Source organism: Fistularia commersonii, chromosome 11 (assembly GCF_037954325.1).
Source record: "Fistularia commersonii isolate RoL2024-O1a breed Wild chromosome 11, RoL_Fcom_v1.0, whole genome shotgun sequence".
Taxonomy (NCBI): Eukaryota; Metazoa; Chordata; class Actinopteri; order Syngnathiformes; family Fistulariidae; genus Fistularia; species Fistularia commersonii.
The window spans coordinates 18,098,047-18,113,920 of record NC_141294.1 but is presented as its reverse complement, the minus strand read 5'-3'; the positions used below and the strand labels follow the sequence as shown (position 1 = coordinate 18,113,920).

Here is a 15,874-nt window from a genome sequence, read left to right as displayed (position 1 = left end):
TACTGAAACCTGAGCAGCTTCCTGGACTTAAAGCCCACAAGGAAGTGTTTGTGTGTGTGTGTGTGTGTGTGTGTGTGTGTGTGTGTGTGTGTGTGTGCGCACAGGGAGGGTAAAAGTCCAAAAGGAAAGACACGCCTGGACGGACCAGCCGGTTTGAGCCTGATCGTGAACGCGGATCTGATGGAGTTCCGTCAGAGATCGTCCGGAGAACCTCAGAGAACCTGGAGTGAGTCGTTTTTAAAGATTTTATAAATTGAAAATGTGCTTTTTTTTTTTTTTATTTTGCTGTGTATGTCACATCCGGTTTTGAATCGCTCCAGGTGACATCGACCCCGGCGACCGGAAATCACTTCGAAGACGTGCCTCGTCATGGGCGTCCAATCAGATTCCCCCCGTCGGCGAGAATGACGGATCTGGCAATGAAGAGGAGCGGGACCTCCGCGGCATCCCTTTGCACATGGCGCTGAAGAGAGCCGTCAGGTACAGTTACATGTAATCTGATTACATGCTTGGATGTAAAATGTACTTCAATTCACCGAAAGAAGAATAACCAGTGTCCTGGCGGCGGGTTCTTGCTCCAGGCGGTTGCAGCAGCTGCAGGCGCCGGTGGTTTCTGACGGCGGTTTGTGGCGGCAGCGGAGGAGCGCGTGGTTGCGTAGGATCAGCGGACCGGCGGGAGAGCTGGCGTCCTCGCTGGTGCCGTGGAGGAGAACCTTGCAGAAGATCGGAGGTAAACGTCATCGGCCGCGCCGCCACTGTCCCAAAGAGGTCAATCATCAGGAGGTGCATCACTTCGGAGGTCCGATCAGCCCCAGTTTTAGTTCGCTGGCGACTCTATTAGGTACACATTTCTGGTTGGACCTCCTCTGGAAACATCTTAAGTTCTTCGTGGAGTGAATTCTGCAAGGTGGTGGAAATCCCCTGGGAAACCTCCTTTTGACTCCGAAACCAAGACCAAGCCCAGCCTCAATTTCCCGTTAGCTGTTAGCTGCTAGTTGCGCCCGGCATGGTCTCCTGCTGTTGCAGCCAATCGGCCGCGAGGTTCCAACATGGGGCCTTCTTCTGTAGACCCTGGTGGAATCATCTGGAAGTTCTGTGATGGTGACACCGGAAAAACCCTGGTCGACCCCGAAACTGCCCTCTTAGCCATTTCAGTCACGTCTCTTCCTTCTATAGTTACTATGCTGTGATTGGCTGCAGCTGAACTCCTGTTCCTAATAAAACGGCCATTGCGTTTGGATACATTTTATATTATCGCCACTGTTTACCTCTATTTTCCGGTCCCCGCAGGGAACTTCGGGGGTGGAGTCCAGTCCTACTTCCTGCTCCTGCGCTTCCTGGTGCTCCTCAATCTGGCGTCTTTCCTGCTGATCGCCGGCTTCGTGCTTGTTCCCAGCGCCGTCTTCAGGTCCACCGGGGACGTCCAGGCCAACGTAGGCGGTAGGAACACCCGCCCCAGACGTTTGTTTCGGCACCACCATTTTTGGGGGGGGCGGATCTCGTGAGGTGATGTGCGAGGTTCTCCAACGTGTCTGCCAAAAATGCCATGCCCGGACCACCTCACCAGGGAGGCGTCCAGGGGGCATCCTTGCCAGGCCACCTCCTCATGCTTTCCCTAAGGAAGAGCCCAGACTCCCTGCAGAGAAAGCTAATTTCAGCTGCTTGGATCCGTGACCTTGTTCCTTGGGTCACGACCCACAGCTTTTGGCCAAAGATGAGGGTAGGAACTTGGATTGACCGGTAGATTGAAAGCTTCACCTTTTGGCTCAGCTCCTTCTCCGCCATGTCAGACCGGTGCAGAGTCTGCATCACTGCTGATGCCGCATCGAACCACTTGTGGGTCTCCTGTTCCATCCTTCCCTCTCTCAAGACCCCAAGATAGCTGAATTTCTCCACTTGAGGCAGGACCTCCTTCCTGAACCCGAGTGGCCACTCCACCAGAGAACAATGGTTTCGGATTTGGAGGTACCGATCTGCTCTTGTATGCTCTGGCACAGAGCATACAAATACTGAACAACCCATTGTACAGGATTTGGTACCCCATGCTCCTTGGGCAGCCCCCAAAGGATTCCCCATGGGACATGGTCCAATGCCTTCTCCAGGTCCACAAAACACATGTAGACTGCTTCGACAAACTCCCATGTGCCCTAAAGGACCCTGCAGGGGGTGTAGAAAGTGTATGAAGTTCCATGGCCAGGAAGAAAACCACAGTCAAGGTTCAACAACCTGTTGGACCCCTCCTCTTCAGCACCCCTGAGTAGACCTTTCTAGGGAGGCTGAGGAGTGTGATCTTTCTGTAGTTGGAGCACACCCTCTGATCCCCATTTTAAAGAGGTGGTCACCATCCCAGTGGCACTGCCCCCGCCTTCCACGGGACAGCCCCACAACATCCAGCAACTTAAGGAGCCCAGGGCAGATCTCATCAACCCCATGGCCCCTCGTAGGGGTGGTAAGCCCGGCCACCAGGCGCTCACCATCGAGCACTGTCCCCGGGCCTGGCTCCAGGGAGGGGCCCTGATGTCACAACTCATAGCAAGGGAAAACCGGGTCCATTTGTATCTTTATATTGGTTTCTTGGACGTGTCCAAGCAACGGTCAGCTCGCACCACGGTGACGACGCCGTGGTGACAACACCACAACACTCCCTGCTGCTTAATCTAATCCTTTGCCCTCCTGCCGTTGGTCTCCAGGCCCACCAGAATGCACGACCTATGACCCCAACCCCCAGGGCCTGGTGCCGTTCTACAGCTACTTCCTGGACCTGCTGTCAGGAACGGTGAGGGGCCGTCCGGCCTGGCAGGAAGTTCCTCTGGGTTCTCCAGGTTCTTCCCGACATCCTATCACATGCAGGAGGTTCATTGGAGACCATTAATTGTCCACTGAATGAGAGGGTGAATGCTCCTCCTAATCAAATTAAAATTAAAAAAATTAAATTAAATTTGATTAATTTTACTTTAAAAAAAACAGATCGAATTAGATCAAATGAAATTAAATTACCGATTAAATTAACGTCCTTGAATAGCATAAGGTGCCTCAAAGAAAATGTATTATTAGTATCATGAAATTAAACTGAATAAGAGGGTGAATGAGAGATGATAGAGTGAATGCTATCTTGATCCGCTCCTCCTCCTTTAAATGAAATGAAATGAAATTTCATTAGATAAAATAAAATAAAATTAGATTAATTTTTTCCTGATCAAATAATAGATCAAATAATATAAAATGAAATTAAATTACACTAGATTAAATTAATTTGTGCTTGAGTGGAGGGTAAAATGTATTGTTGTTATTATTATTGTGAAATTAAATTAGATTAAATTATGTTGATAAATTAAAATAAAACAAAAGTATAATGCTATCGCACAGTACAGCTCCAGAGGGCAGTCAGGATTTAGATTTCAAGAAAAGATCCAATGTTTCATAAAAGTGTGAATGACAGGGTGAATGTTGTATGATCTTCATCCGCTCCTCCTCCTTTTAATTAAATTAGATAAAATCAAATATAATTAAATTTAATTAATTTTACTGTCCTTAAATTAGATCAAATAAAATAGATTAAAACAAAATTACACTACATTAAATTAACTTGTCCTTGAATGTAGAGTAAGGCACCTGAAATCAATGTATGAAATAATATTATTAATTATAATTAATCAATATTATTATCATTATGAAATTAAATTAGATTAAATTATATCAATAAATTGAAATAAAATAAAAGTATAATAATGTCGCAGAGTACAGCTACATTAACAGTAAAGTGCACAATAAACAAACATTAAACTAGAGAGTATAGAGTGCATGCAGATTTAACAGCACCAAATTAAACTGAACTGTATAAATAAATGTAATATAAATTTGACTATAGAGAGTAGCAGCAGTTACTTGTACAGATTAGTGCAAAGACCAGCCATTAGGTAAGAAAAAGAAAAAGAAAAAGAATAACTTTGTTAATCCCGAAGAAAACTGTTGTGCCAGTCACAAGAAAAACATAACAATCATAAATAATGGTAGAAAATTGTATAAACAGTTAAAAAAAGGGGGGGCGAGAATAAGAAATACAAATAAACTTTAAAGTGTCTTAAGTACCAAGTGAATGATAAGGAGTGCACAAGAGTATGAAAATGAAAAAAAATATTGCACATGGCGCTTTTATGAAATGAAATATTGCACAGTTATGAATATAAATACAGATAAATTATTACAATTTACAGTAAGTGGGTGAGATTTTTTATTTGAGATGAGATGAGATGAGAACAACTTTATTAATCCCGAAGGAAATTGTTGTGCCAGAGTTTCAAGTAAAAAACATAACAGTAATAGATAATAGTAGAAAGGAGGAAGAATAAGAAATATAATGAAATATGAATTGTCTTAACTGTTAGCAGTAACCACAAAGATTGACTACATTAACTACAGAGATTAACTACAAAGATATTTCTTTATTTATTTTACGCTATTTAGTAATAGCAGACAATAGCAGGTGAGAAATGAAGTGGATTTAAAGGCATTAAAAAATGATCTTATCTCCTTCCCCACCTCAGGGCTTCATGGAGTTCTCCTACATGTTCTATGGCTTCTACAGCAACACGGTGGTCGCCGACAGCAGCTTCTCCTACAACGTGCCGCTGGCCTACCTCTGCACCGTCATCTTCTACTTCGCCTGCTGCCTGCTGGTCATCATCGTCCGGTTGGGGAGCCGTCTGACCGTCTAACCCCTCGCCGGACGCGTCGATCCGTCACCAACTCCGTAACTACCCTCGCAGGATGGGGAACGTGATGCGGGTCGTCGTGGTGACGGGAGGCGGCGCCGTGGGCAACTACAGCATGATGGTGTTCACCGGTTGGGACTACGGTTGCCTGGGAGACCGAGCCACCAGGTTAAAGCAGAGAAACATCCACTACCAACTGCAGGTCAGAGGTCGTTAGCTTGACGTGATGCGTCCAGACGCCGCCGCCGCCGCCGCCAATCCTCCTCTTCCTCTTCTTGCATCAGATGGAGTTGGAGGAGGAGAGGATCAAGAGGCGGGCGGAGGAGAGGACCTCGGTTCAGAAGGTGGTTCTGTACGCTTTGCGTGTCTTCATGAGCCTCCTGGCGCTGGGGCTCATCGCGGCGGCGTTTTTCGGGATCTTTAAAGCTACGCAGTTCAGCCAGGTAAACATGGCGACACCCAGAGACACGCAACAGATATTTATACATTTAACCCCTGTCAGATCTATAGATCACAGCACGCTAAAGCCTTATATGTGTGCAATAAAAACATAATCCATGTAGAAATAACGTGGAACAAGTTGCATACATGGAAAGGAAAAGGAAATTAAATAAGTCTAGATTAATTAACTTGAATAAAATTAGATTAAATAACATAGAATTAAGTTGAATTGACTAGATTGAACTTGTCCTTGAGTTCTGAGTAAGGCACCTTAAATACAATGTATTATGTGATAATACATTATTAAATTTGATTAAATTGAATTGGTAAATTAAAATAAAATAAAATGTATTACTGTTAGTATGATTAAAGGAGCTTGAATCAAATTGATACATTTCAATAAAATAAATGTAAATAAAATTCCAGCTCCGGCAGCAAGTGCAGGAAAAGGAATTTAAATCTAAAAAAGTCGCGAGAAATGAAAATCTGATGTTTATCAAAATTAACATTTCCTTCAAAACTTACAAACAAACAAATCTTGATGGATTCATTTGAAAAGTCATAAGAAAAAAAAATATATATATTAAAGTAAAATTTACAAAAATAATTTGAATGGGGTTCCTAGCTCTGATTTGTGGGATTTCACCTATGCAACTGATGATTAGCTCCCCGACGGACAATTACGATGTTCTTCCTGTGTAATAACGTGAGTCGAACCAGTTGTGTAAAAAGCGGATAAAGTCACATTTATGAGAGGCCCTCAGGTGATGCAGGTCAGGGGTTTCCTCAGTAAATCATGAGGCAGAAGGAATCACTGAAGGTTTTTCGATGGTTCCCAAAATCGTCACCGACCGCCCAAACCCCTGTGTTCTCCCATGAGCAGCTTAAGACGGGCGAGGAAGGCTTCCTGGGGTTGGTCTACGAGTACCTGCCCTCCATAGTCATCACCGCCGGAAACTTCGTGGTGCCGTTGATGTGCGACCAGATCGCCTTGGCGGAGAAGTACGCGCCCGCCACCACCGTCATCGTGGCTCTGTCCAGGTACATTACATGCTGCTTTTTGTGGATTTCTTTTCCATTGGTACATTTATTGAGAATCTTCGAGATTTCCTATTGATTTTAAGCTTTTTCCTTGATAATTTGGACAAAAAAAAAAAAATTATGCTTCAACCTTGAAAATGAATCAACTGAAAAAGAAAAATACATAACCCTTAAATTGATTTTCCCCATGAGAAATGATGGAATTGGATGAATCTGTTCCTGACCTGCCAAAATAAAAGCTTTCTTTTACCCTTTCAAAAACCAAGATAGCCATAGAAAACAGTTTTTCTACGCCGATGACTGCTTCGTATTCATGGACGTTCCTCGGGATGGACCCGGATGACCATAAGAATTAGTAAATAAATAAACTAAAAAACTAAAATGGACTCTACGGCGCGACAGGCTTACCAGTGCGATTAGCTAGCAGCCTGTTAGCAATCTGTTTTCATCGTTGGCCAATTTTGTCCATGAGGCATTTTTTCACATAACAACTTTGTTTGAAAACCATTTCAGGCTATTCGCCTCTGTGCTGCAATGCAATGGACATATCTCACCTAGTGGTTAGCTGTTTGCTTTCTGAAACAGTTACATGTAATCTGATTACATGCAACTGTTTCAGAAAGCCGATCTCAGCAATGCCATGTTTGCATTTCCGCTACCCACCCCTTTGCGGCAGCACAATGGACATATCTCAGCTAGCGGTTAGCAGCCTGCTAGCAGCTTGTTTGGTTCTCAACCAACATTGTTATTGCATTGGACATTTAGACATTTAGACTATTAGACTATCTCTCTCTGATCCGCCTTTATTGTGATACTCAGAGTTAATAAAGAAATTAACAAAAGAAAAACAATAGCGGATGGCCATATCTCAGCTAGCAATTAGCAGCCTGCTAGTTGATCGTCAACCAACTTCGCTTGTGCATTTTTTGCCTAGACATTTTGTTTGTGAACTTTTTTTTTTTTTTCGGGAAAGTAGATTGTTTGTGAATCCCATCGCTGTGTTCAGTAGCAAGAGTGGCAAACGCTCTGTTTGTGGTTCCGCTACCCGCCTCATTTCTGGAGCGCAATGGATTTAGCTAGCGATTAGCTGCCTGCTCGCAGCCTGTTTGATCCTCAAACTAACCTTGTTTGTGCATTTTTTGCTGAGAAATTTTGCACATTAACTAATTTTTTTCTGGAAAAATAGATTGCTTGTAAACTCCGGGTCCTGCTGGACCTGCCGGGTCCACCTCTACTTGCACTAACTGTCTCCAAAAAAAAAAAAGAAAATTGCATTTATTCTGTAATACTGCATTTTTTTTGTAAATACTGCACATTCTGTACATGTGCACACTGCTTTTTGCACTGATTTGCACTTGATTCTGATTAGATGCTAACTGCATTGCATTACTCTGTATCCTTACATGTGTAATGACAATAAAGTTGAATCTAATCTAATCTAATCATAATTTCTAAATTAGAGTATAATTCAATTCATTTATTTTTCCAAATCAATCCTGCTGCCAAAATGAGGGAAGACAAACCCCTTCTGTGACTGTTTTCCAGAGCCGTGTTCCTGCGACTGGTTAGCCTCGGGGCTCTGCTCTACTCCTTGTGGACGAAGATCACCTGCCACGGCGACGTCAACAACAACAAATGTTCCCTGTGCCAGTACAACCAGGAAGCCTACCAGGTGACCCAGCTTCAATTCATGCACGTGTTTGTTACCCGCCCCACTTCCTGGTCCTGGAGAGGGCCAGGAGCCAATCCCGGGTGATATTGGGGCGGGAGGCGGGGCTTAAACTGGGCGGATCACCAATCCATCAGTAGGGCTATTGGAGAAAGACCAGCCTGAACATCACCGCTTCCCTGCTGGGGTTCTCCATGTTCTCCTCCCTGGTTTCTCCCCATGTTCTTCCTCCCACAGTCCCAACACAGTGATCCAGGTTCTCAGAAAACTGACTAGTCTGTAGTTGGGGAGAACAGTCGGCTGTCTCTGTGACTGACAGCTGAACCCGAACGGAATAAACCCCGCCTCCAGCCCCTTCGTCAACAGTGATTGGTTGGACTGGAGTTCTGAAATGAGTTTCCCCCCGCTGCAGTGCTGGGAGACGCGGGTGGGACAGGAAATGTACAAGCTGACGCTCTTCGACCTTCTCGTCACCATCGCCGTCCTTGTCCTGGTGGAGTTCCCGCGCAGGTGGTAAAAAACCAGAGGAGGACCTCCCAACCCCCCCAAAAGCCGCCATCCCATAATCCTCGTGTGCGTTTCAGGATGGTGGTGGACAACTGGTCCAATAAACTGGCCCGCTTGGTCGGCCGGCAAGAGTTTGTGGTCTCTTACAACGTCCTGGGCCTGATCTACAGTCAGACGGTGGTTTGGACGGGCGCCCTGTTCTGCCCGCTGCTCCCCCTCATCAACGCCGCCAAGATGGTCATCATCTTCTACTGCAAGAAGGTGAGGCCACTCTGCCCGATGTTCTACTATCTGGGTTCTCTCCGCGTTCTCCCTGAGTTCTTTCCGGGTTCTCTCACATTCTCCTGCCTGATTTCTCTTCATGTTCTCCACGTTCTCCTGCTTGATAACTACAGTACGCGTCCCCATGCATTGGTTCTCCCCACATTCCCCATCCCTCTCTTTTCCGTGTCCTCCATCTGGGGTTCTGGGTGGCGTTTGGATGTGAACCCCCTCCCTCTCCTCTGTCCCCCGTCTCAGGTCACGCTCTTCTACAACTGCCGCCCGGCGCCGAAGACCTTCCGCTCCAGCACGTCCAACCTGTTCTTCTTGCTGGTGCTGCTGTTCGGCTGGGCCCTGGCCACCGCCGTCATGATCTACAGTGTATCGGAGTGAGCGCCGCCTCGTCCTCTACAAGGGAGGGGATTCCAAGGTGGGGTTCCTCACCTGGGTTTCTCCTCCTCCTAAGGATGCACCCTTCCATGGGCTGCGGGCCTTTCCGCTCCTTCCCCTCCATGTGGGCCATTGTCCCGGCCTCCTTCCACGACCTCCCAAGAACCGCTAGGGCGTTCCTCTTCTTCGTCAGCTCCCAGGCTTTCTCCATCCCGCTGTTTGTGCTGGCATGGTCAGTGGCGTCCACGGGGGTGGGAGGGGTTTTTTTTTTCGTTTTCGTCCATAACCACCATCTTCTCCCTTCAACAGCGTGGCGATGTGCTACTTCATATCCCTGGCCTCCGTCTACGGAAACAGCGTTGCTTTGCTGCGAGCGCAGATCAAGCTGGTAAGTGTGTTTACGTCCGGTGGTTCGGGTGCCTCGTGACTCGCCCACGTCCTCATCCAGTTGTCTCCGGCCGACAGGAGGGCCGGGACAAGCAATTCTTGGTCAAGCAGATCGAGGAGGTGAGTCGGCGGCTTCAGATGACGGCACGGGACTGACTGTCTGGGAGAGACGAGGATTTTGGATGTGAATCCTCTCTGCACTTTAGAAAATCTATCTCCAACAAGGAGCAGGGGTTCCATGTGATTGTCACCACGAGTGAGGTGTTACAGAAGTTGAGAGTGGCCTTTAAAATAGATAGTCCTATATTCTATGTTATATATCATAATAAAAAGACGGATCTTTCCGGATGATCATGTTTATGAGTGCATTTTCAGTTTCCTGTTCTATTCAAGTGTTTCAAAAATAAAATAAGAGACCAACAGTGCCATCTAGCGTCGAGACCGCGCCACTGCATCAAGACATCAAGGCTGGCGTTTTACTTTGTGTAGGTTGCATAATGGGGTGACTAAATAAAATAACATTTAAATTATATTAAATTAAAATTAAAAATTACAAACCAGATAAAATAAGATTCAAGTGGTGAATTTCAGTGGGGATTGGATGGCTACATTTCCTCCCAGGGTCCAAAAACATGCAGGAGGTTCAGTGGAGACCCTAAATTGCCCAGACAAATGAATGTGGAAGTGAATGGTTGAATAATGAGAATTAAATTGAAAAATTGAAATAAAATTGAAAACCTTTGACGACGGTTGACGCAGATGATGGTCACTAGGGGGCTAAAGAACTCGGCAAGCAAACCGCCGTTTATCTGACTGACGAAGAAGATGGAGGCGGACAAAGCCAAAACAAGCGAAGAAGACTTGCAATGTTTACTTCCGGTTTAGAGCTTCCTGTGGCTAGCTTGTCACCGCAGCTCCCAGTAAGTCCTTGTGAACATTAGCAATGTTCGATTTACATTTTAAGAAGGTGTGAATTGTGTATTTTACATTAACTTGTTTTCGTCGTAGTGCTAAATCTGGAAAAGAGCTAATGCTAGCATTCGGTTCAACTGACAGAGGAAGGTTCGTGATAGCTTAGTGTTAGCTGGCACGAGTCCTTAACAGTATGATATACTTTAGTTTTTTATAGGTTGTTCAATTTCTTTACTATCTGAAAGCAGTTTTGGTCACTTTGCTTCTTTGCTACAAGAATGTTAACCCAAACTCGTGTTGTTGTTCACTCTCTTTTAAGTCGATGCTCAGCTAACTGGCAGCTTAGCTAACGAACTAGCAAGACAGCCGGCTAGCGGTTGTCGGGGCAACCATGAATATCCTGCCGAAAAAGAGCTGGCACGTGCGCAACAAGGACAACGTCGCACGCGTGCGGAGGGACGAGGCGCAGGCGGCCGAAGAGGAGCGCGAGGCCAAGCGGCGTGTGGAACGCGCGGAGCAGGAGGTGACCTGGTGTCGTCATTTCCGGGGGGGGGGGGGGGTTGTTTACACTGTTAGTCAAATAACCACTGACATAATATAGGTGTTGTTCTTTCGCTCAATATATTAGCATTTTATCTCTACTTAATAATTGTACGTTAGTACCATTAGAGGGGTTACAAAATAACTTATTTACCGCCTCAAACTGTCACACACCGAGTATTTCTCTCTTATTCTTGAAGCCGGACAGATGGAAACAGTAGAATTTTCAAAAAAAATATATTTTCCCAATTGAAAAGAACAGGATGTGCCACTCTGCTTTTCTGCTCCTCCCATTACCACCACTACTACTCTGAAAACTTCCCAAAAGTACTTGTGCTGTCAGTAGAATTAACCGATTTATTTTTGCTCCTCGAACATGTACAGACCTTTAGTAATGTTTGACCCTCAGTTATGTTTTATTTAATGTATCTATACTCAGTATTTTAAAGGCTGCAAGAACAGCCCTACAATGAACAAAGTACCTGCAAGTCTCAGGAAATATTTCTCTCTGCTAAAAATATGAATACGCCGCACAATTGTACGGGGAGCATTGTGTTCATATCAATGCTTTGATACGATATACTTTAACCTGAAAGAATAAAATTGACATGACATGAAAGTAACGCAAGTTCCCTTGTAAACGAACACCCACCCATTTTAAGATATAAATTCTGCTCTCCGTGCAATATAAATAACCCTCAATCATATTCTGTAACAAACTTTCTATTTTCTCATTTGCATTGCATTTATATCTTTAATGTGTTAGTCTCTGATATACAAGTTTTATGGCTTGTGTGAATCAGGAAAGGAAGGAGTTGTCCCTCAATGCGTCATATTTCTTTATTTCCCCCTCCTATTGCTCTGCAGGCTCGCACAGAGTTTCTCCGAAGGAAAGCCCGAGCAGCCCTCCCATCAGCGGGGGATGATGGTGAAGTCGAAGATGGCGACGTGCAAGGCAACGGGACTGTGGCTCTGGAGCACATCAACCTGTTTCCTCTGGAGGAGGCCTCAGAGAAGAAGGGCAACGAGGAGTATCTGAGAGAGAAGAAGGAGGAGAAGGTTCTCGGCCTTTTGATTTCGTCCATTCATGTCTCGCTTTTTGTTTTTCCCCGCCAACTCAGTGGTGAGAGTTATTTTGAAAGGCTGAATGAGTTTTCTATACGGAGGTTCCTGTGGCAGAACCAAGGATGTTTTAGGGATGGCGCCCGGTATCCTGGCAACTGGTCCATCCCATCCTTTTTTTTTCCCCAATCAAGCTTTGGCTAGAATATGTATATTTCAACATCAGGGGTGCTAGCTAGCAACTTTATTTGTCCCCCGAGGGGCAATTGGAGGGCACATGGTGTAGCATAGCATGCTAGAGCAGATCCAACATCTTTAAATAAATAAAATATATAAACTAAAAATGAAAATAAAGTGACGTAAACTTTTAAAATCAATGAAAATGAGTAACCTCGGCGAGGTTGGCAGGGACACTTGAGCTCGGGCAGCTAACGAAGTTATTGTTAGTGTTAGCCAGTTGCTAGCTCGGAAAAAATATTAAAAAATATGGCCAGTAAGGGACGAGGAGGATGGTGACGCATGAGAAGTATAAAAAAGGAGGATTGAAAAAAGGAATACAAAGAAGATCTAAGAAAACTAAACTAAAAACTTGAAAAAAATGAATTTAAATGCAAAACTATGCTCTAGTTGGTCACCACAAGAGCAGGAAGTTGAAGAAAATTATCATACTCTTTCTATGTGGCATTGCATTATCTCCTCGCTCTGCCTTTGGAAACAAATTAGAAAATAATTTAATAAATTTTCCGCAGCTCCTGGTCACATTTTGGTTTTAATCCCCTTTCATGGCCATCTTTTAAAATTCGCCAAAAAATTAAAAAACAAAAAACAATTGATTCAATTACTGATAAAACTGGGACTGACATTGATAATTCAATCCTAATTTTTCAAGGACTTCCTTATGAATGGCTCTGGTTTTATTTGCTCATTTCCAATTTGTGTCAACATTAAAAGAAAAGTAATATTTACAGGAAAGACGTGAATCAAAAATGTTAATAACGAAGAGTGATTTCATCATGCTCTGCTCTTTGTGGCATAAACTCATAAAACAACACACTGAGATTGGTGTTCAAAATGCACAAGTATTGAATATTTGTTCCAGTGTAATTTTCCTATAATGTCCCCAGGAGAAGCAGGAGCGAGCCATCGGCCTCCTGGTGTCCCTGGGGCCGCAGCCGGGGTCGGAGGTCACCCCGTGGTACATGAAGACGGGCCAGGAGGTGGAGGAGAAGGAGCCGAAAGAGACGGAGAAGGGGAAATGCATAAGCGAGGAGTTGCGGGAGAAGAAGGACCGCAGGCTGAAGGACAGTTTGGACCCCTTGAGGGAAATGAAGAAGGCTCTGGGCGTGCACGACCGGAAGGAGCACAAGAGCAAGAGGACGGAGAAGCGAGACAGAGGGGAGAAGAGGACCGGCGGGGAGAGGTGAGGAATGTCGTCGCGAACTCCTGCTTCAGTGGAGACCCTGAATTGCCCAGACGTGTGAATGAAAGGGTTGCATGTCCATATATGACTGACTGACTGAGGGAATAGTATGTCTATGTAGCATGTGAATGAGAGGATGAATGGTTTGTACACGTGAATGTTTAATAAATGTGACAGACCCCTTGGTTGAATGTATACATGACTTGTAAATGAGAGGGTGAGTGGTTGTATGTCTATATACAACATGTTCCCCGGTGAGTGATTGATTGTATTTCTATATGGTGGGTAAATGGTTATATGTCCATATATAACTTTTGAATGAGTGACTGAGTGAATAGTTGTAGGTCTATATGACACGTCAGTGGTTTTATGGGCAAGAAGCAGTTGAGGCAATGAAAGATCAGCCAACCGCCTTCTAGCATTTAAATCGGCTGATTATTTTCCTGATACTGAAAACAAGTAAAATTAGCAATAATTTACATATCATATGCTTAACTTTGGCTTATTCCCGTGTATTTTCTTAGTCAGAGATTTCGTACGAAAATCTCAAAATCAATAAAAACGGCGTGAGATATTTAGAAATGGTGTGTAAGAAAATGATTTGAAATGCCGATTTCATACGAAACTCTCAAAATCAACAAAAACGTCGTGGGGATATTTAAAAAGGGTGTGTGAGAAAACGATTGAAATGCTGATTTCTCCCGTCCCTCCCAGCTCCATGGAGAGGCTGCGGGCGGAGCGGCTGCAGCGGGAGGCGGAGGAGCGGCGGCGGGCACAGGCGCTGCTCGCTCAGCGGGCAGCCAAGAACCGGGATCACGTCACCGAGGTCAACGAGCGCGACCGGCCCTACAACACCGCCTACTTCCCGGAGCTGGCACGCAAGCGACAGCGGCGGGACCGGGACAGCTGGAGGGAGGAAATCCTCAAGTCCTGAACCGCTCGGACGCCGTCCAAAGCCCCCCGAGAGCCGTTTCGCTCGCAGACTCGATGAACGTGAAACACTAAGTATCCAGTACCGGTCCAGGAAGTAGTCCCGTCCCGCGGCAGGATCGTAAACTACGACGACAACGCAGCTGGCCGATGCGCCGGGCTTTTATTTTGTTTTTTTTTTGTCTTCCTGCACCTCGCAGAGGTATGTGCGTGTGCGTGCCCTGATTCTTATTCGCCACGGGTTCACGGCGTGAGGACCACGTTAAGGTCACTGTCACTTTCCGCCTCTGTTAAATGCAGCTGATCGTTTGTTTCCTTGCGGGGTTTGATTTATTTTTCCGTGGTGGAAAAGAGACGAGTGATGGTTGTGTCACGTGGACCTGCACCTCGCCGACCTTCATGCTCCAAATACCCGTCTTGTTTTACTGTTGTTTTTTTTCATCTACTTTTTTATTGTCTCCTGTGAATGTTTTTAAAAATGGCCGCGCCATGCTACTCCAACAGGGAGCCGGAGGATTTGAGCTTTATTTGTGCTCATCGCTTCCGGAGCATCTCCTCAGTCCATCTTCTTCGAACCTGATGGATCGCGGTGCGGAAATGGAGAAACAACGAGGTTTTCTGTGGGTTCTGCATGTTCTCCTGCCTGGTTTCTCTCCGCGTTCTCCTTCCTGGATCTGCAATTGTGTTCTCTCCGTGTTTTCTTGCTTGGTTTCTCTCCATGTTTTCCTCCTGCAGTCCAAAAACCAGTCATCAGATCCATCGGAGACTCTTAAATCTCTGCAGGTGGGAGTGAGAGGGATTCTTTTTTTTTTTGAGATTTAAAAAAAAAAAAAAAAAAAACTCCGAAGGGGTAAATTAAGATAAATACGTGTAAATAAAACCATCTTGCATGTGATTGGCTGTAAGGGCGCTTGCCATGATGTCATAGGCCGGCCGTTCTGCTCCAATACACACCAAACGGAGGGGGAAATAAACATTAGTTTGGGGGGTGGATTCTTGCTTTCATTTTGACAACTGAACAAATAAGTTTAAAAACAAGAAACCCAAGCGGTTGGACTCCAACAGGGGTTCCTCTTTGCGTGGAGTCTCCCAAGTTCTCGTGTCTGCGTGGGGTTCCTCAGGGTTCTCCGGGTTCCTCACGCAGGCCAGACAAATGCAGGAGGTTCTTCAGAGACCCTACGTTGTCCACATGTGCGAATAGTTGCACGTCTAAAAGTGGACGGTCGAATGATTTAACCTGGGAATGTTAGATGTCTACATGATTTGCAAATGAGAGGGTGAACGTCCCCATCTGTGGTCCTGTGACGGATCCAGATTGACCCCCCACCTCCTGCCTCTCAGCCAATCACAGCTGCAGGATGAAAACTCAATTAATCAAATGAAACCGTTGAAGAAAAAAAAACAAACATCAAAATTGACATTTGTTTTGAAATTACCGCATTAAAAAAAACATAAACGTGTGGACACGTGGTTGAGATTATTGTTAATTCAGGCCTAAACACAACTTTGCGTGGTAGATCGATGCAATCGATCCGGCACGTTAGGAATACATAAGTAATAACAGCAAGAGAAGAATGCTTTAATACCAACCTCGGCTGGAAA

General features: G+C 45.1%; 2 protein-coding genes across 3 annotated transcripts; both read left to right on the top strand.

Moving 5' to 3' along the window:
* The first annotated feature begins 5 nt into the window (after positions 1–5).
* Positions 6–9,756, top strand: tmc4 (transmembrane channel-like 4). 2 transcript variants are annotated; one of them, XM_086155613.1, is made up of 16 exons: positions 6–226; positions 321–480; positions 582–730; positions 1,291–1,440; positions 2,691–2,776; positions 4,545–4,690; positions 4,767–4,914; positions 4,997–5,155; positions 6,037–6,194; positions 7,740–7,866; positions 8,276–8,373; positions 8,448–8,631; positions 8,890–9,020; positions 9,098–9,253; positions 9,331–9,409; positions 9,487–9,756. In XM_086155613.1, exons 1-16 carry the CDS (start codon positions 181–183, stop codon positions 9,562–9,564), a joined length of 2,055 nt encoding a protein of 684 aa, XP_086011739.1. In that variant the 5' UTR covers positions 6–180; the 3' UTR covers positions 9,565–9,756. The 2 variants fall into 2 exon arrangements, with proteins under 2 accessions (XP_086011739.1, XP_086011738.1); XM_086155612.1 differs by having other exon boundaries at positions 8,183–8,373.
* Positions 9,757–10,219: 463 nt separating this feature from the next.
* On the top strand, positions 10,220–15,732 carry leng1 (leukocyte receptor cluster (LRC) member 1). Its single transcript, XM_086155654.1, has 5 exons — positions 10,220–10,328; positions 10,640–10,843; positions 11,728–11,919; positions 13,047–13,342; positions 14,057–15,732. Exons 2-5 carry the CDS (start codon positions 10,712–10,714, stop codon positions 14,274–14,276), a joined length of 840 nt encoding a protein of 279 aa, XP_086011780.1. The 5' UTR covers positions 10,220–10,328; positions 10,640–10,711; the 3' UTR covers positions 14,277–15,732.
* The last annotated feature ends 142 nt before the right edge of the window (positions 15,733–15,874 follow it).

What these genes read in the sequence shown, in the direction of transcription:
- tmc4 (XM_086155612.1), top strand. Translation starts at nt 181, where the DNA reads ATGGAGTTCCGTCAGAGATCGTCCGGAGAACCTCAGAGAACCTGGA. An exon ending in TGGACCTGCTGTCAGGAACG is followed by an intron (nt 2,777 to 4,544) that starts GTGAGGGGCCGT and finishes TCCCCACCTCAG; the next exon opens with GGCTTCATGGAGTTCTCCTA. An exon ending in CTGGTGGAGTTCCCGCGCAG is followed by an intron (nt 8,374 to 8,447) that starts GTGGTAAAAAAC and finishes TGTGCGTTTCAG; the next exon opens with GATGGTGGTGGACAACTGGT.
- leng1 (XM_086155654.1), top strand. Translation starts at nt 10,712, where the DNA reads ATGAATATCCTGCCGAAAAAGAGCTGGCACGTGCGCAACAAGGACAAC. An exon ending in TGGAACGCGCGGAGCAGGAG is followed by an intron (nt 10,844 to 11,727) that starts GTGACCTGGTGT and finishes ATTGCTCTGCAG; the next exon opens with GCTCGCACAGAGTTTCTCCG. An exon ending in AAGAGGACCGGCGGGGAGAG is followed by an intron (nt 13,343 to 14,056) that starts GTGAGGAATGTC and finishes CGTCCCTCCCAG; the next exon opens with CTCCATGGAGAGGCTGCGGG.